The following is a 15,765-nucleotide window of genomic DNA, read 5'->3' as shown; positions in this document are numbered from 1 at the left end:
GTTTCAAGAAGCATAATAAACCCCAGCATGAGAAATAGAGAGAAAATTGTATGAAGTGCATCATAATTGAAATTCTTTAAAATCCAATTAGCCAGAGGTGTGGGAGATGACATTTTCATATGTCAAGAAGCAAAAACCAGAATAAAGCAGATTTTTCCACAGAAAATGAAAGCTGGGAGACAGTAGAAGAGTATGTTCAAGTTACTGAAGGGAAAACATTCAACCTATAATTTTATAACCAATAGGAATATTGTTCAAAATGAAAGTGAAATAAATGCTTTTGTTGGGTATAGAAAATCTAAAGTCATGTATGGTGGCACATGTCTATAACATTCCCAAAAATTGGAAAGGAAAGCAAAAATACCACAAGCTTGAGGACAGCCTGAGCAACACACACACACACACACACACACACACACACACACACACACACACACACACACACCACTACCTGAAAGAATCCAACACTTAAACACCCAGATGTCAGAAAAAGGAAAACAATACCAAGAGAAATCTCAACATATCCAGAAAATGAAGAAGACTAAAAATGGTAAATTCTAGTAAGTTCAAAATATTAACATTTTAAAGTCTCTTTAAAAGATAATTAAAAACTGGGAAAATCCAAAATATTCATTAAAGGATAAATAATTAAACAAATAGTGGCATACCCAGAGAATGGAATATTCCCCAGAAATGAAAATAAATAACTGTTTGATACACACAACAAGAAAGAACCTTGACTAACCATGATGAGTGAAAGAAGCCAAGCAAAGCCAGATAGAAACTGGTTCTGGGTTAGCCTGTGTAGTGAACAATGTGACAGTGAATGACTTTGTTGATAGCTAGATTTGCTTTTCTTTTGATTTAACACCATTTTATTAACATAAATTTCTAAGTTGACTCTCTGAGCTATGTCTAATTTTTTCCTCTTTTATATCAATTCTTATCTATGTAGACCATCTATCATGGATTAAAAAAGAGAAAGTATGCTGGGCATGGTGGATAAGCCATAGGCCCTAAAGCAAGGTCCCATGTCTGTGGAGAGAGCAGGGTTTTTCTGATACTGTATAAAGATGGGGGTATTGTTGTAAATTATATATCTAAAGCAGTTGCCATTTTTTTTGAGACAGGGTTTCTCTCTGTAGCTTTTGGAGCCTGTCCTGGAACTTGCTCTGTAGACCAGGCTGGCCTCAAACTCACAGAGATCCGCCTGCCTCTGCCTTCCAAGTGCTAGGATTAAAGACGTGTGCCACCACCACCCGGCTTGCAGTTGCCATTGCAGTTTCCCAACTCACTGGGTTTGTGGTGCCAACTGTTGCCCTTATTGTTTCTCCTTTTTATGATGGAGAAGGAAGAACAGAACTCTTGACTTCCTCTTCAGTGTCTGGCTCTTCGTTACTTCTGCCTTTTAGCTGAGATTTCTGAATTTCTATTCAAGATGAAAAATGCTTTGATTCCAAGGTGACTAAATTTCAATGGACTTCATCAGCTTTTCAAGCACTACTACATATATTCTCAAAAGTATCACTCTCAAATATTTTAGCTAACTCTATAATCCAGTGTTTAAGCATATATATCAATTGAAAAATCAGTTTAGATTCTTGTCTGATGGGAAATCTCATTTTTATGTTCATTTTTCTCATTTATAATGTCATAATAATAATAAATTATCTTACAGGATTATTTGAAAATTAAATGAGATAATACACACACATATACACACAATGCCCACCATTTAAATATTAATAAATGTTAACTTTTATTTTAAAAATTAATAGGAAAAATTCTAGTACACTAAAATGGTGAGAAATAATTCCTGCCCTTAAGTAGCTGCAAAGTGACCCAGGAAATATGCAATTTTAGCTTTAAAACTGTGCAATACAGAAAGGCTATAACGGATCGTCAGTTCCACATGTTCAACATTGCCTGTAGGCATTTCCATGTAGCTCTACCTCAAGGATGGCCAGAGCAGAATGCTCCATAATGTATTCTTTATATTGCAGAACTATGAATGATATTTCAAGTGCAATTTATTAACTTTAAGCAAAATAAGAAAATCTGCCCATGCTAAGTAAGCTTCTTACCATTCAGGTCTACTCTAGCCCCAAGTTTTTAAAGTGATACCCTAACTTTCACAGACATTAGATGACTATTTTATATATAAATAATTTTATGCTCTGAAACAAGTAATAATTTTATTCACTGTCTATTGCAGCCCTCTGTGTAGGACATGTATTCCAAAAAATTACAGAAACTGCATGAAATAGGTAATAATATTCTAGATTTACAGAAGAAACCACAGTATGAAGACATCAGTAGAGCAGAACTAATTAGTGTCAGAACTGGAATTTGCATGAAGGCATCCTGACTTCAAACCAGTGTCCTTAAGTCCTGTTCTCAAGTGCATAGTATGATGCTGTTGTTCTATATCTGAAACTCCAAGTAAAGGACGGACTTCCAAAACTTACATAAATTGGATCTGTTCAAATAATGTGACAAAAATATAATATTAAAACTTATTTCATACTGCCATTCAACAACATATTAAATACACAGTAGGGATATACAGCATATTTCAAGCAATGATAAACAAATTATGAAAACGTGTCCTATGCATAAGTATTTTGATTTTTTTTTATAACCTGAAATTGTAACTGAATCTTAAAATAACAAGAAACTAGTCATATGCAAATGGGTTGGAAGAAGAGGAATTCTTGTTCCTCCATTTTTTAACCTATGCCTTTGGATTTCCTCATCTGAAGAGTTAATTATGATATTTATTCTGCCTTCTTCCTCTTGGTACAGACCATGTAAATGGACACTGCACAAGTCCAACCTCTCAGAGTTGCAGTTCTGGAAAACGTCTTTCCAGTGCTGACGTTTCAAAAGTAAATCGCTGGGGTCCTGGAAGACCACCATTTAGAAAGGCACAGTCAGCTGCTTGCATGGAGATTTCTTTACCAGTTACAACTGAAGGTAGGATACACATGTCAATTTTTGTGAGTACAGTTAAAAACTTGCTTTATCATGGTAACAGGTGTGGGAGATAAGAAATGAAAGTTACATTTAAAAGATGATTAAAAAAAAAAACTACATGACACTGAAAAACTGAACTCCTGTTGGACTGTGGCCATAACTCCAATTCTATTCCCCACTCCACCTCCTTCCTTATCTCTAAACAAAGAAAAAAATGATTCCACTATAGCTAGGCTGTACAAGAGGAGATAATCTGTAACTGCAACCTTAATTCCCTCTACTGTTAAATGAATATAACCAAGTTTAAAAAGACACATTTTTAAATTTTAAAGTTTAGACTCTTAGCCGGGTCTGGTGGCACAGGCCTGTAATCCCAGCTGCTGGGGAGGCTGAGGCAGGAGGATTGCAACTTCAAGACATGCCTGGGTTACAGAGGGGGCTCAAGGCCAGTCTGGACCATCTACCAAGACCCTGTCTCAAAGAATAAAGTATGAAAGGGTCTGGGGATATAATTCAGTGGCTGAGCACATACCCAGTCTGCATGAGGTCCAGAATATATCCCCAGTGCCACAAAAATTAATAAATAATAAATACATAAATAAATAAAGTTTATAATCTTTGTAAATTGTTAAAGGAAGGATTGTTTCCTTTTTTATAAAATAAGTATGAGGATGGAGAGTCAAATGAAAGAGGGAAAAGTCAAGAATGTTTAGAGAAGGAAAGGAAACAGAACCTTTTAAGTTTCCTTTTATGATCTTGGTAATAAAGATTCTAGGAGAAGGGGGGAAATAATAGAAAGATTTGGCTATAGTAACTCTATACTAGCCTTTAAATTTTCAAACAACAATCTACTATTGTTCTTCAAAAATGTTTTTAATGAATTCATTACTCAGTTGTTGTTTAGCATTATGCCATACTAAAACTGGTCAGTAGACATGGAAATAACTACATTATATTTCTAATAGGTGTTTGTGAGTATCAGTGTTGAATGGTAATAAATCATGAGTGAGGTTTTGGAGACGTAGATCAACTACAAATGTTGCAATAGGAGCACCATGTAAGAGTTCTAAAAGAAAGAATAATCACTGAAATGAATGCTGCAGATTTTTGAGTTGTAGATATTTCTGCCTCTAGTTTGTGGTAGAAAACAGTTTAGTTATAATTCTGTCTTTAAATTTGTATAGTATACAGATGATACTCTAACTTCTGTCTTATCCCTATATTTGGTAAGCTATTTTTTATAAATTTGGTAAGGATATAAGGGGAAATTAGAAATATTGCATTCTGTTCCTTCTAAATATATTTTGAAGACCTCACATTTCATCTATGAAAATTATCAAGACACACTCAGATCTATCAAGAGGAAAAGGTGAGTGGAGACAGTAGAAAGAAACACTAGGAGCCTGTGCTGGAGCAATTCCAACCCGTGTATTACTGTTTCACAGACAGATGAATTGATGCTCGGAGGGTGCACATGTGCAGGTGTTGAGAAAGCAAGAGCTCCCAAAACCATGCTGCTGCTGTTTCTTTTCTAAGCAGGCTGAAGCCTTCTCAGGAAAGCCAGCGTTAATGGGATGGCACAGTCTATTTTGTGCTTGGCAAAGTTAGACCTGGATTTGGATGGTAGGCAGGTAGCTCAAAACAGGTTTACATAAATCACATTCACATTTTTGTATTGAAGTTAAAACTCCAATTTTTATAGCTTCAATTGCATAGGGTATACAGTATGCTTGTCACAGAATGTTTATGATCTAGATTGGTCCTTTCATGTGGGTAACCATGATACTGCTGGTAAGTGTGAATTGCCACGGAATCATTAGTATGGTTTCTATGTTCAAAAGATGGGAAGGAAAAAACAATTAAGTGATATCAAAAAATGTTGTAATCTTGACTATTTAGATTTAAGGTTTTATTTCCACCCTGATAAGAATTTTAACCGATCTTTCAGGAAATGTAGAAAAGAAAAATGGTGTGCTAGAACTCAGGAGACTGGAGTTTTGGTTTTAACTTTTCCTAAATTTATGATAGATAACACAAATAGACTTCAGATTCTCCTCCTTCAAAATGAACTGGCACCCTGGATAAAATGCCCTTCATGCCAGTAAACAAAGAATACAACTTTTCTTTCTCTCCTAATTATGGTTTTCAGGTATGAAATTTGATTTGTTTTATAGATTCACTAATGCTTAATTTTGCTTTTTAAATGCTCATAGAAGCCAGAGAGAATTCCTATAACCGCTCCAGGAGCTCTAGCATCTCCAGTATTGACAAAGACTCCAAAGAAGCCGTTACAGCTTTATACTTCATGGAATCCTTCGCACGGAAGAATGACTCTACTGTTTCCCCTTGTCTGTTTGTTGGAACGAGTCTGGGAATGGTATTACTCATCTCCCTGAACCTACCATCATCAGACGAACAGAGGTTTACAGAGCCGGTGATGGTGTTGCCAAGCGGTAAGAGTTTTTATTCACTCATTCCCTCGTGACTACTTATTCATCTTCAGAGACTAAGAATTGATCATATGCATTACTTCAGACAAAGGTGAGGAGTATAAGCCTCATATATCATATGGACAATTTGAATTCATAACTCAAATATTCTTCCAACACTTACCGTACTGTTACTTACCAGTTCTCAGGGTGAGAGTAGAGTTGAGGCGTTTCTATGTGAGAATCCAGCTCCTTTAAAGTGGTGGGATAAACGTTACTGCACAGCTTGAAGCATTTTCCAAAGTTGTACGCCAAGCCAGAACCTATGAGTATTTTTACATCCTTCTTGAAGAAATCAAAATCATTAAAGTAGAAGTACTCTTACCTAAGGTGGATATCTAAAGTCTTTCTTTCCTTTCATGATAGAACCTCAAGAATTCAGCTTAGGTGCATGTTCTACTCTACCTGAATTATCTTTTTTCTTTTTTTTTAAAAAAAAAAAGGTATGTGTGATTTCCCTTGACATTCCTTTGAATATTTTAACAGATTATAACTATTAATTTTATTCTCTTTCATACATATATAATAAATGTTTTAGGTATATTAAACTAAAAAAGAATTTTATAAATACATAGGGTAAGATATTTTATTTTTAAACAGTCCATATAGCACGACAGGTTAGAGAGAATTGGGTTTTTGTATTAACTTGTGTTGCATACATATAGATAAATGGCAGGCAGAATAGTCTGCTCTGTGAGTGTGGCAAATTCAGAAAACCCCTTATCTCTAAACTACTAAGAACAAATGCTTTTTTTTAAGCTGATATTAAGAACAAATACTTTATTTTAAGCCTATATGGCATAGAGAAAAATACATTTTAATGCATTCCTAATAATAAGAAAATATGTTTTTTTTTTAATTCTGCTGAAGTTAGAGTCAGATCAGTAAGGTCAGAATGAATGATTAAGTATCAACTTAAATCTGTTCTTTTACTTAATCATTACATATATTGGACATCCAATATGTGCCAGGCATTCTGTGGGGTTCCCCTGCAGGTTTCACAGCAGGCAGGGAAAACGTGATCAGGATGAGGTTAAGAATGAAACTTGGCCCGCTTCTGTTATAACCGATGCTGGACCAGGACTTCAAGAGTTTGGCCCAGATTATTTTACTTTAGCATTGTTTTATTTATATTTAGTCATTATTTTACCTCAGTAAACACAATTTTGGGAAAAAAAGTATTCAGATACCAATTAACTCAGCCCCAAGTGCACAACAATTTAAGGCATGTTTACGTTGAAGCTCTTTGCCAAGTACATATGGCTTCGTCCATAGATGGTTTTTCATTGACTTAGAGACAGTGCTCAAGATAAGGGAGTGACTGAGGTAACCATAATGCCTGTGGGTGTCAAGATTGGCTTGGCCCTAAGGTAACATAAAAGTCACTTACATTGTTGTAAATATACGTGACATCACTCATTAGAATGGGTATCAGGGCCTAGAAGTAATACTCAAGGTTTTAAGGGGGAAGGGTCTGGAATAAGTAAAAACAAACATTCTGGGAGGTACAGGCAGAGCCTATCTCATCACACAGCAAAGGATCGCCAAGTTGTAAAACTACGTCATCCCTGGCATTCCAGGAAGAGCCCCTATGCACCTCATTCCATTGAAGAGGTGAGCTGTGTGTTTAACTCTCCTGGCTTCTCCAGTGCTTATCTGTGTGCACAAGGCCTTTTTTGTCCTCTTCAGCATTCCTCCTAAGTTCAGAGGTTAGATCAAATTTCCCTGTCACATAAGCCTAAAGCCATAGTTAGAAGACAATTTTCAGATCTGAAATTACAGCAGATATGCTTTTCTAATTAGAAATAATTTCCTGAACTAACACACCATCTCTCAACTTTATAGAGAGATCCTGCCATTGTTAAGCAAACTATAAAATGATGGCAAAATAGAAATAAATACAGATAGGACTTTTGGCATCTAGTTTGCAAGGTTTCCCCTTATCTAGTACACATGATCCAATAGGATCTCTGTCTTCTCTAATTTTCCAAGTTAGTATCCTACTATTATTTTAGAATATTAGCTATCCTTGATGTGCCAACATCAGTTAATCAGCTATAACAAATATAGCCTATTAATACAAGATGTTAATGATAAGAGAAATGAAGGATGAGATATATGGGCACTATATATGATCTGCCCAATTTTCTGCAAACATGACACTGCTCTTCAAAATTCATTAATTAAAAAGAAGAAAACAGTCGGGTGGTGGTGGCGCACGCCTTTAATCCCAGCACTCGGGAGGCAGAGCCAGGCGGATCTCTGTGAGTTCGAGGCCAGCCTGGTCTCCAAAGCGAGTTCCAGGAAAGGCGCAAAGCTACACAGAGAAACCCTGTCTCGAAAAACCAAAAAAAAAAAAAAAAAGAAGAAAACTATGATACTAGGTTCATGTTTGCTTTATAAGTCATAATTGAAAGGAAAAAAGAGTAACTGGAAGCCAAATTTATAGCAGAGAAAAGGAAAAGAGTAGAATTTCATAAGCAAAAAAGATGACAGAAAGTTCCAACTGAGAATGGAAACTGTACTTTTCCTCCTCACAGCTCATTGATTGACTCTGCGATTGTTGTTCTGGTTCTCATCTATTTGCCATATCCAGTGTCCGTTCTGTACCCACTGACCCCATTCAAGTTATGGAAACCCCCATGGTATTATTATCTATAATATAGTACTGCACAGCATATCTCTACAACTTACCTTACATCATTTAAATGTTGTATTGGTTTATTAGCAACTCATCCTTAACCTTCCTCCCATTCATGGATACCATCAGTTTATTCTTAGCATATATGAGTTTAACTGTTTTAAATGTCTCATATTAGTAAAAATCATGCAGTATTTGTCCTTTTGTGACTGACTTGGCTTATTTCACTAAATGTAATACCCACAATGTCTTTGAACATTAGAGAGCTGCTTGCTTTTAAGATTGAACAATGTTGCAACTACATCTATAGATCACATTTTTATCCATTCATCTGCTGGAGACTTAGATTGTTTCCACATCTTCACTAGTGTGAATAGCGCTGCATAGGAGTATGCATGTCCTCACAGTCCTGGGATACAACCCCAAAGCTGTATTGATGGATTATATACTAGTTCCCTTTTTAATTTGTTTGGGAAAATCGCCACACCATTTCCATGTCTGTTTACTGCTCTAATTGGAAGTGGAACCTGGAAGAATGAAGCCTAAAACTGAGGCAGACTCAAGTCTCATGCAATAGCCAACTTTATTCAGAGCATCAGACACTTTATACCCTGAGGGTTAAGAGAGGTCACCTGAATAAAGTTCTCATGAGTTCAAGCTGTATACAATCACAAGGACAAACTACTGTACATGGCAAAAACATGTTTTTCCATAGAGACATATAAACAAATAACAATAGCCAGCTGTAATGAATAATCTGAAGTAAACTCACTCCTATCTGCTATATTCAGGAGAGGCAAAAATACATTCCAAGAACAATTCCATGTTTTGAAGAAACTGAGGTCACATGACTCTTGTCTTGTTTTCCTGGAGTTTTCTCACAAGTGCTCAGAATTCTCACAGGACTCCATTCTTGGACACATGTCCATTGCACTGCCACATGTACGGGTATACCAACAGTGTATGTTTTAGTTTCTCCACCCCATGCTATCATTGTTATCCTAACAGATGTGAGGTTGTACCTTGTCATGGTTGTGTTACCCTGGTATTCCAACAAACTGGATACCTTAAAGGAAATGAATACAACATTGGAATTACACAGTGCACCAAAGCTTGAGTCGGTAGAAAGTCTGAACAGTCAGTAGAAAGCCCAGAACTAGTAAGGAGGTTACTAGTAAGTAACTAAAAAGGGTACTATAAAAATAAAACCTCACTTTCCTTTTCTTTTTTTTTTTTTTTTTTTAAATTCATTTATTTACTATGTATACAGCATATGTGACTGCAGGCCAGAAGAGGGCACCAGATCTCATTACAGATGGTTGTGAGCCACTATATGGTTGCTGGGAATTGAACTCAGGACCTCTGGAAGAGCAGTCAGTGCTCCCAACCTCTGAGCCATCTCTCCAGCCCTTTCCTTTTCTTAAGAAATGTTTTCACATAGATAATCTTGTTAGTCCTAGAAACAAATTCTTACCAGTAATATGGAAGTTTGAAGTGCATTCAGTCATTGACCTGGAGAGTTGGAATGCATATATATACTCTGTGTCTCTTCTACACTGTCACTTTTGTTTGTGTCAGAATCATTTGAAGGTATTGCTGTGATATGGCTCAAAGGACCCCATGCCAGATACTCTGGTTCAGTAAGTCTAAGATAGTCTGGGTTTTGCTCTTGGAGCAAGTCCCTGTGTGATACTAATCTAACAAATGGACTATTGCATGTCCTGATCATGTATTAATATGTTGCAGTTTCCTTGTTAACAATTAATGAAATTTATCCCAGAGATGATAAATAACATGATTCAAGCAAGCTAGAGAGAGGATTAGATTTGAAGCTGAGTTTGTTGAACCCCTAATCACCACACTTTGTAATTGATCACATTGTATTTGTTCCTCAGTTCTAATATCATTATGCCAAATTGCTGTAGTAGAAACTACCAGCTGTAGCTGACCTAAAATTTTATTAATCCCAAGTTGTTATAGCAGATTAACTCACAAACATACAGATTTTTGTATATTTTTACAATATTACAAAACTATTCCTATAAATTATCATGATGTAAAATGTTTATTGCCCATCGATGAGTAATAAATAGATGCTTTAGAAAGGACCTCATATGTGAGTGATGCGAATTGTTTTTATAGGTACATTCCTCTCATTGAAAGGAGCTGTGCTAACATTTTCCTGCATGGACAGAACTGGCAGTTTAATGCAGCCTCCCTATGAAGTATGGAGGGATCCAAACAACACGGATGAAAATGAAAAGACGTGGAAAAGGAAACTGGTTATGAACTACTCCACTTCACCCCAAGAAGCAGGCGACCATCAGTATACAATAATCTGCTCAGAAAAACAAGCCAAAGTCTTCTCACTGCCATCCCAGACCTGCCTTTATGTTCACAACATCACAGAGACCTCTTTCATATTGCAAGCAGAGGTGGTGGGCATGTGTAACAGTGCCTGCTTGGCCTGCTTTTGTGCAAATGGGCATATCATGATAATGAGGTACTTGACAAAGTTATTGTTGACTGGTAATCCTAACAATGCTAGCAAGGTATAGTGATGAAAAGTATTTTCGTACTATTGAGGAGAAGCAACCTGATACAATGTTTCATTATGTTTGTGAATATTCTGTTGTTCAACAACATGGAGAGAGGTTTGTGGCTTGGGTGTGAAGAAGGCTGATTCTGCTTTTGGTTTTGTTTCCTCAAAAAATACTGAATAATATATATATATATATATATATATATATATATATATAAAATATGACATAATATATAAATATATATTATATAGTTGACATCAAAGAATCCAAGGAAAGAATGATTCCCAATCATTCATACATTAACTTAACAAGCAATTATTAGAAATATGTTAGGCACTGGATTCAGAAGCTATATGGAAATAAAATTATCTCTTGCTTTCACTGTTACATCAGAACTTTACACACAGAATTTCAATTGATTCTCATAGCTTTTTAAGGACATTGGCAAGTATTAATTTTGTTCTCCATTTTACATATTAGAAATTAAAGTAAAATAATTTATATGAAGGCATAAAGCAGGAAAAAGTGAAATCAGCACTGAGCAGTACACTAAAAACCATCAGACATATTAAAAATAAGATATATGCTTAGAAAGTTCATTCTACTCAGTGAAATTATATAAAACTTATGAAACATAAAATATTACCTAATGAGTTTATGGATTCAACAATGCTATGGTAGTAGTCATTGGATGAATAAGCTTCAAGAAAATGAAATCTGTTTAATACACTATAGAAGTGATTGTCATTCTTGTCAATGCCTCACTTCGTTCTAAAATCATTTAAACAGTAAAATATTACACTAGACATGAGAAGGAGATAAAATTAGTAGCATATGATAATACACAAATAATTAAAAAACAGAGAAAATGAAAATTCCAGTAGAGGAAATGTAAATTGAATTTTCGTTTGACAAACTAAGTCCAAAGTTTAAAAGCACTGAGTCACTAAATACATAATAGAAAAAAGTAACTTGGAGAGGTAAATTGACATAAATAGTTGAGGACCTTGAGTGATAAGCTAAATACAAGATTTGTAAGAAATGGGATTTTAAAGCAGGTGGTTAGCCTTCTCTGGGTGTGCACTAGGAATCAGTCAAGGAGACAGAGCTTGGGATGGGCTCTTGGGCTGAAATGGAAGCTGTCTACATGCAAGGAGGGAGCAGGGCTGAAGGAGGAGGGCAACTTGCTGCATGCAAAGCTGATTTGTTACACAAGGTAAAGAAGATTGCTAAACCTCGGGATTTGGGTAATTGCTGTTACGGTAAAGCTATTAGCAGGCAAGAAAGTGAGGGGAATTTGAAAAGACCAAGAATAAGGAGTGTGAGAATGGATTAAAAACAGGTTTGATATTTGAGGTCCCCCAAGCCATCCAGCAGAAGCTTAATGACAATTTAAGTTCTGGTCTCTTAGGAAAATGCAGACTTGAGCATCATCTAGAAAACTGATAACAGCAAACAAAGTCATCAAAAGATCCTGTATAAAGAAATGAAAAGTACAGGGTTGGGGATTTAGCTCAGTGGTAAAGTGCTTGCCTAGCAAGAGCAAGGCCCTGGGTTTGGTCCTCAGCTCTGAAAAAAAAAAAAGACAAAAAGAAATGAAAAGTAGATGCCCCGAGGACTAGAAGCTTGGGGCCAATCTCTACATTTATCCAAAGAAGGAGGTTGTGAAGTCATCAGAGAGATAAGAACCAGAACAGCACAACCTTCTGCAATAAAAAGGAGTATCACAACAAAAGAGGTAGCAAATAGAGCTACCATCAGTCAAAAGTCAAAGAATTGGGATACCAGGAACAAAACTATAAACTGCTCATGTTGGAGCATGCTTAGAGTTCCAGCAGTGAAGGCAGGAAGTTCCAAAATTCAAGATAATCCTTTGCTACATAGTAAGTCAGAGGCCAGCCTGGGCTGTGTGAAACCCTTTAAGAAAGCAAGTGTTAGGAGCATGGTGAAGGTCAGAGCTAACTTTCAGGAAGGTGAGAATAGAGAGGGTAGTGCAGTACAAGGTTGGCAAATGTTGACAAAATCAGTCCTTGTCTGATTGTGTACAGCCTGCAAGCCAGGATTTAAATGGTTGAAAAGGTCAGAGAATATGGTTGGTGGAAATTGTATGAATTCAAATGTTTGGAAAGAAAGGTATCTTGTAGCACAGCCACACCCATCATATGTATGTTGACAATGGCTGCTTTTATACTACAAAGCAGAACTGAACAATTGCAAAGGAGCTGCTCCAGGTCCAAAGCCTAAAACCTTTACTGTCTGATCCCTGACCCCACTCTAGGTTATTCTTTTAGAAAATGCTGTAAATAGAAAAAAGAGAAGTAGAAAAGTTGCTCAAGAGTAAGACCAAACTTTCATGGTATTTCGTTTCATTATTTCTAACTGGGAAGACATGAAGAGACCTATAGTTAATGAGGGAGACACTTTGGGGGGAAAGGCAACCAGGGCTTGCTTATTCTCGTATATTTCTGATTCTTTCTTACTGTTTTCAGAGATTTCCAATGAAGGTCACTCCATCCTGTTTGTAAATGATTTAACCGATAGACATGCTTCAATTATGGGGGTCCTGTATTTACGGGTGTGTGTGTGTGTGATATCCTTCCCTCCACTAAGCTTGTTACTCAAAATTTATATTAAGCCATTATTATATCTTTCATATTGCAGATAATTTTTTATTACTAAGTCTTTGAAATTCAATGTGCAATTTGCACTTTCAGCTTACCTCAGCTCTGACTATCCAAGGATCAGCTATCTGCTCAGTCGTCATATGACTAGTTGGTGGCTAAAACACCAGGCAGTATGGTGCTGGAATATTAATAAATACTTATCCCAAAAATATAGATTTCAGTCCCCATATTATATAGTAAAATTTGGGGTCTCAGAATGTAGTTACAAAATTTTTTTTAAAGAAAAATAGTACCTTTTGGGATGCTATCTGTATTCCAGGACAAATTAAAACCAGTGTACACAAAGAATTAGAATAGTTCCCAAGTCTGAAGATTAGACCGAAGAAGTTCTCTCTGCCCTTGATGTTCAAGGAATGATGAAAAAACTGTGAAGTTGTTTTTCAGTAGTGGTTTATAAATTGGCTCTTACTACAGTATCCAAAAGGATGTTCTTAGAACTATCTTATCAAAATTATAGCTGCAGGATTAGGTTAGGAAGGTACTACAGAGGTAGTCTTTCTCATGTATAAATGCTAATCTGTTACTTATTATATACTCACTTCCTTAAGCTTTCGCCATGTTTATTTACTAGTCATATTCAATATAGATGCCCAAGAGACAGGAAGAGTTTACTTCCTGTGAAGAGGGACTAAGGAATGGAGAACAAAGCGCTCCATGCCCAGGAACACTAGACTGACCCCACACATGCCTCTGTTGGTACCTAAGCTCAAAGGCTAAGAAGTTGTGCTTAGAGAGACATGGGCCTCTACATTTATCCTCTAAGGACATTTGCAAAAACATTTATATGGCTAAGATAGAACTGTGCTCATGTTTGTGTGTGTACATCTGATTATGTATGAGAGTCGACTTATTACTAATCTTTGAAGAAACTATAAAAAAAACATAAAAATGACTTAAGTTTTTATCACAAATGTTTATATCAATGTAAATATGAAATGTAGATTTACTAATTTTTTTCTATTCAGCTTACCTAGTCTTCGCCCAATGTTGGACGTAAATTATTTGCCACTGACAGACATGAGGATAGCACGGACATTTTGTTTTACTAATGAAGGCCAGGCATTATACCTCGTCTCTCCTACTGAAATTCAACGGTTAACATATAGCCAAGAAATGTGTGATAATATTCAGGTGGGTAAAGTTCCTTCATAAAAATATATAGATGTGGGATTGAGGGAGGAGCTAGGAACAGAGGAGGGAGGGAAAATTGTAGCCAGGATGTAAAGTAAATGAATAAATTTATTTTTAAAAAAATAATAAATATTGAATAAATCAATAGATGTGATTGTTAAGTGAGGGAAAGAATGAGAGCGACATCTATAAGTTAAAGTATCATTGGGCCAGACAATAAATCCACCTTTCCTAGAAGATGTTCTGAATATATATCTTCAATGTAATCCCACCAATGTCTAGTGTGGTTCTAGGTAGACACAGAAGTAACAAGAGGATCATGATCATCAGAAATGATCATTGTGATCATTTATAGTAATAGGTGAACTGAAATGTATTTCTTTTGTTCCAGGGAGTTTTGTTTTAATCATAGTGGTATAGGTTTCTTATACATACAGATGGTTTTCATAATGACATGTTTATGCAAGTGTACCATGTACTTTGATCATATTCACTCTTGCATACATTTCCCTTTCTCCCCTCTCACCCTTTCTATTATTCTAGTTCTCCAGAGAGTCTAGGCTTTACATACATGGAGTGTGTATAATTTTATGTATTTATATAAAATCTAGGACCCACAAATGAAAGAGAGCATGTAATATTTGTTGTTCTGAATCTGTTTTATTTCACTTGACATAATAATCTCCACTTGCATCCATTTTTCTGAAAACAGAATTTCATTCTTTTTTAACTTTTTAAGATTTATTCATTGTTATTTCATGTGTGTGGCTGTTCTGCCTGCATGTATATCTGTGCATCGCATCATGTGTGTGCCTGGTGCCTATGGTAGCCAGAAAACAGCCTCAGGTCATCTGGATCAACAGTGATACACAACTCTGAGGTGCTCGGAATCAAACCCAGGTCCTCTGAAAGGGCAGTCAGTGTTCTTAACTGCTGATCCATTTTCCCAGCCCCCATAATTTCATTCTTTATGACTGAATAAAATTCAACTGTGTGAACATAGCACATTTTCTTTATCCATTCTCCTGTTAATGAACACCTGCACTTATTCTGTAACTTGACTGTTCAAATAGTGCTACAAAAAAAAATATTGAAGATGTGCCAGTATCACTGTGATATGTTAAAGTCCTTTGGGTGTATACTCAGGGCTAGTATAGCTGGATCATGGTAGGTCATACTGGGTCATAAGTTCTATTTTTTTAATTTTTTAAGATTTATTCTTATTTTATTTTCACTGGTGTCTCACCTGCATATATTTCTGTGTGAGAGTATTGAATCCCTTGGAACTAGAGTTATACAGG

At 36.0% G+C, this 15,765-nt stretch overlaps 1 protein-coding gene across 14 annotated transcripts in view; it reads left to right on the top strand.

Moving 5' to 3' along the window:
* The window catches only part of Stxbp5l (syntaxin binding protein 5L), a 239,596-nt gene that overhangs the window by 217,179 nt on the left and 6,652 nt on the right, over positions 1-15,765 (top strand). For 11 of the 14 annotated variants that reach the window (XM_052740647.1, XM_052740643.1, XM_052740644.1 and 8 more), the window contains 4 exons: positions 2,806-2,976; positions 5,190-5,429; positions 10,249-10,609; positions 14,299-14,464. In XM_052740647.1, the coding sequence (XP_052596607.1) occupies positions 2,806-2,976; positions 5,190-5,429; positions 10,249-10,609; positions 14,299-14,464 (938 nt within the window). The remainder of the gene's footprint in view (positions 1-2,805; positions 2,977-5,189; positions 5,430-10,248; positions 10,610-14,298; positions 14,465-15,765) is intronic. The other 3 variants (XM_052740651.1, XM_052740654.1, XM_052740655.1) reach the window with 1 other exon arrangement.

This window comes from Peromyscus californicus, unplaced genomic scaffold (genome assembly GCF_007827085.1).
Source record: "Peromyscus californicus insignis strain IS unplaced genomic scaffold, ASM782708v3 Scaffold_16__1_contigs__length_79575227, whole genome shotgun sequence".
In the NCBI taxonomy this organism is placed as follows: Eukaryota; Metazoa; Chordata; class Mammalia; order Rodentia; family Cricetidae; genus Peromyscus; species Peromyscus californicus.
This window is presented reverse-complemented; position numbering and strand designations above follow the sequence as displayed.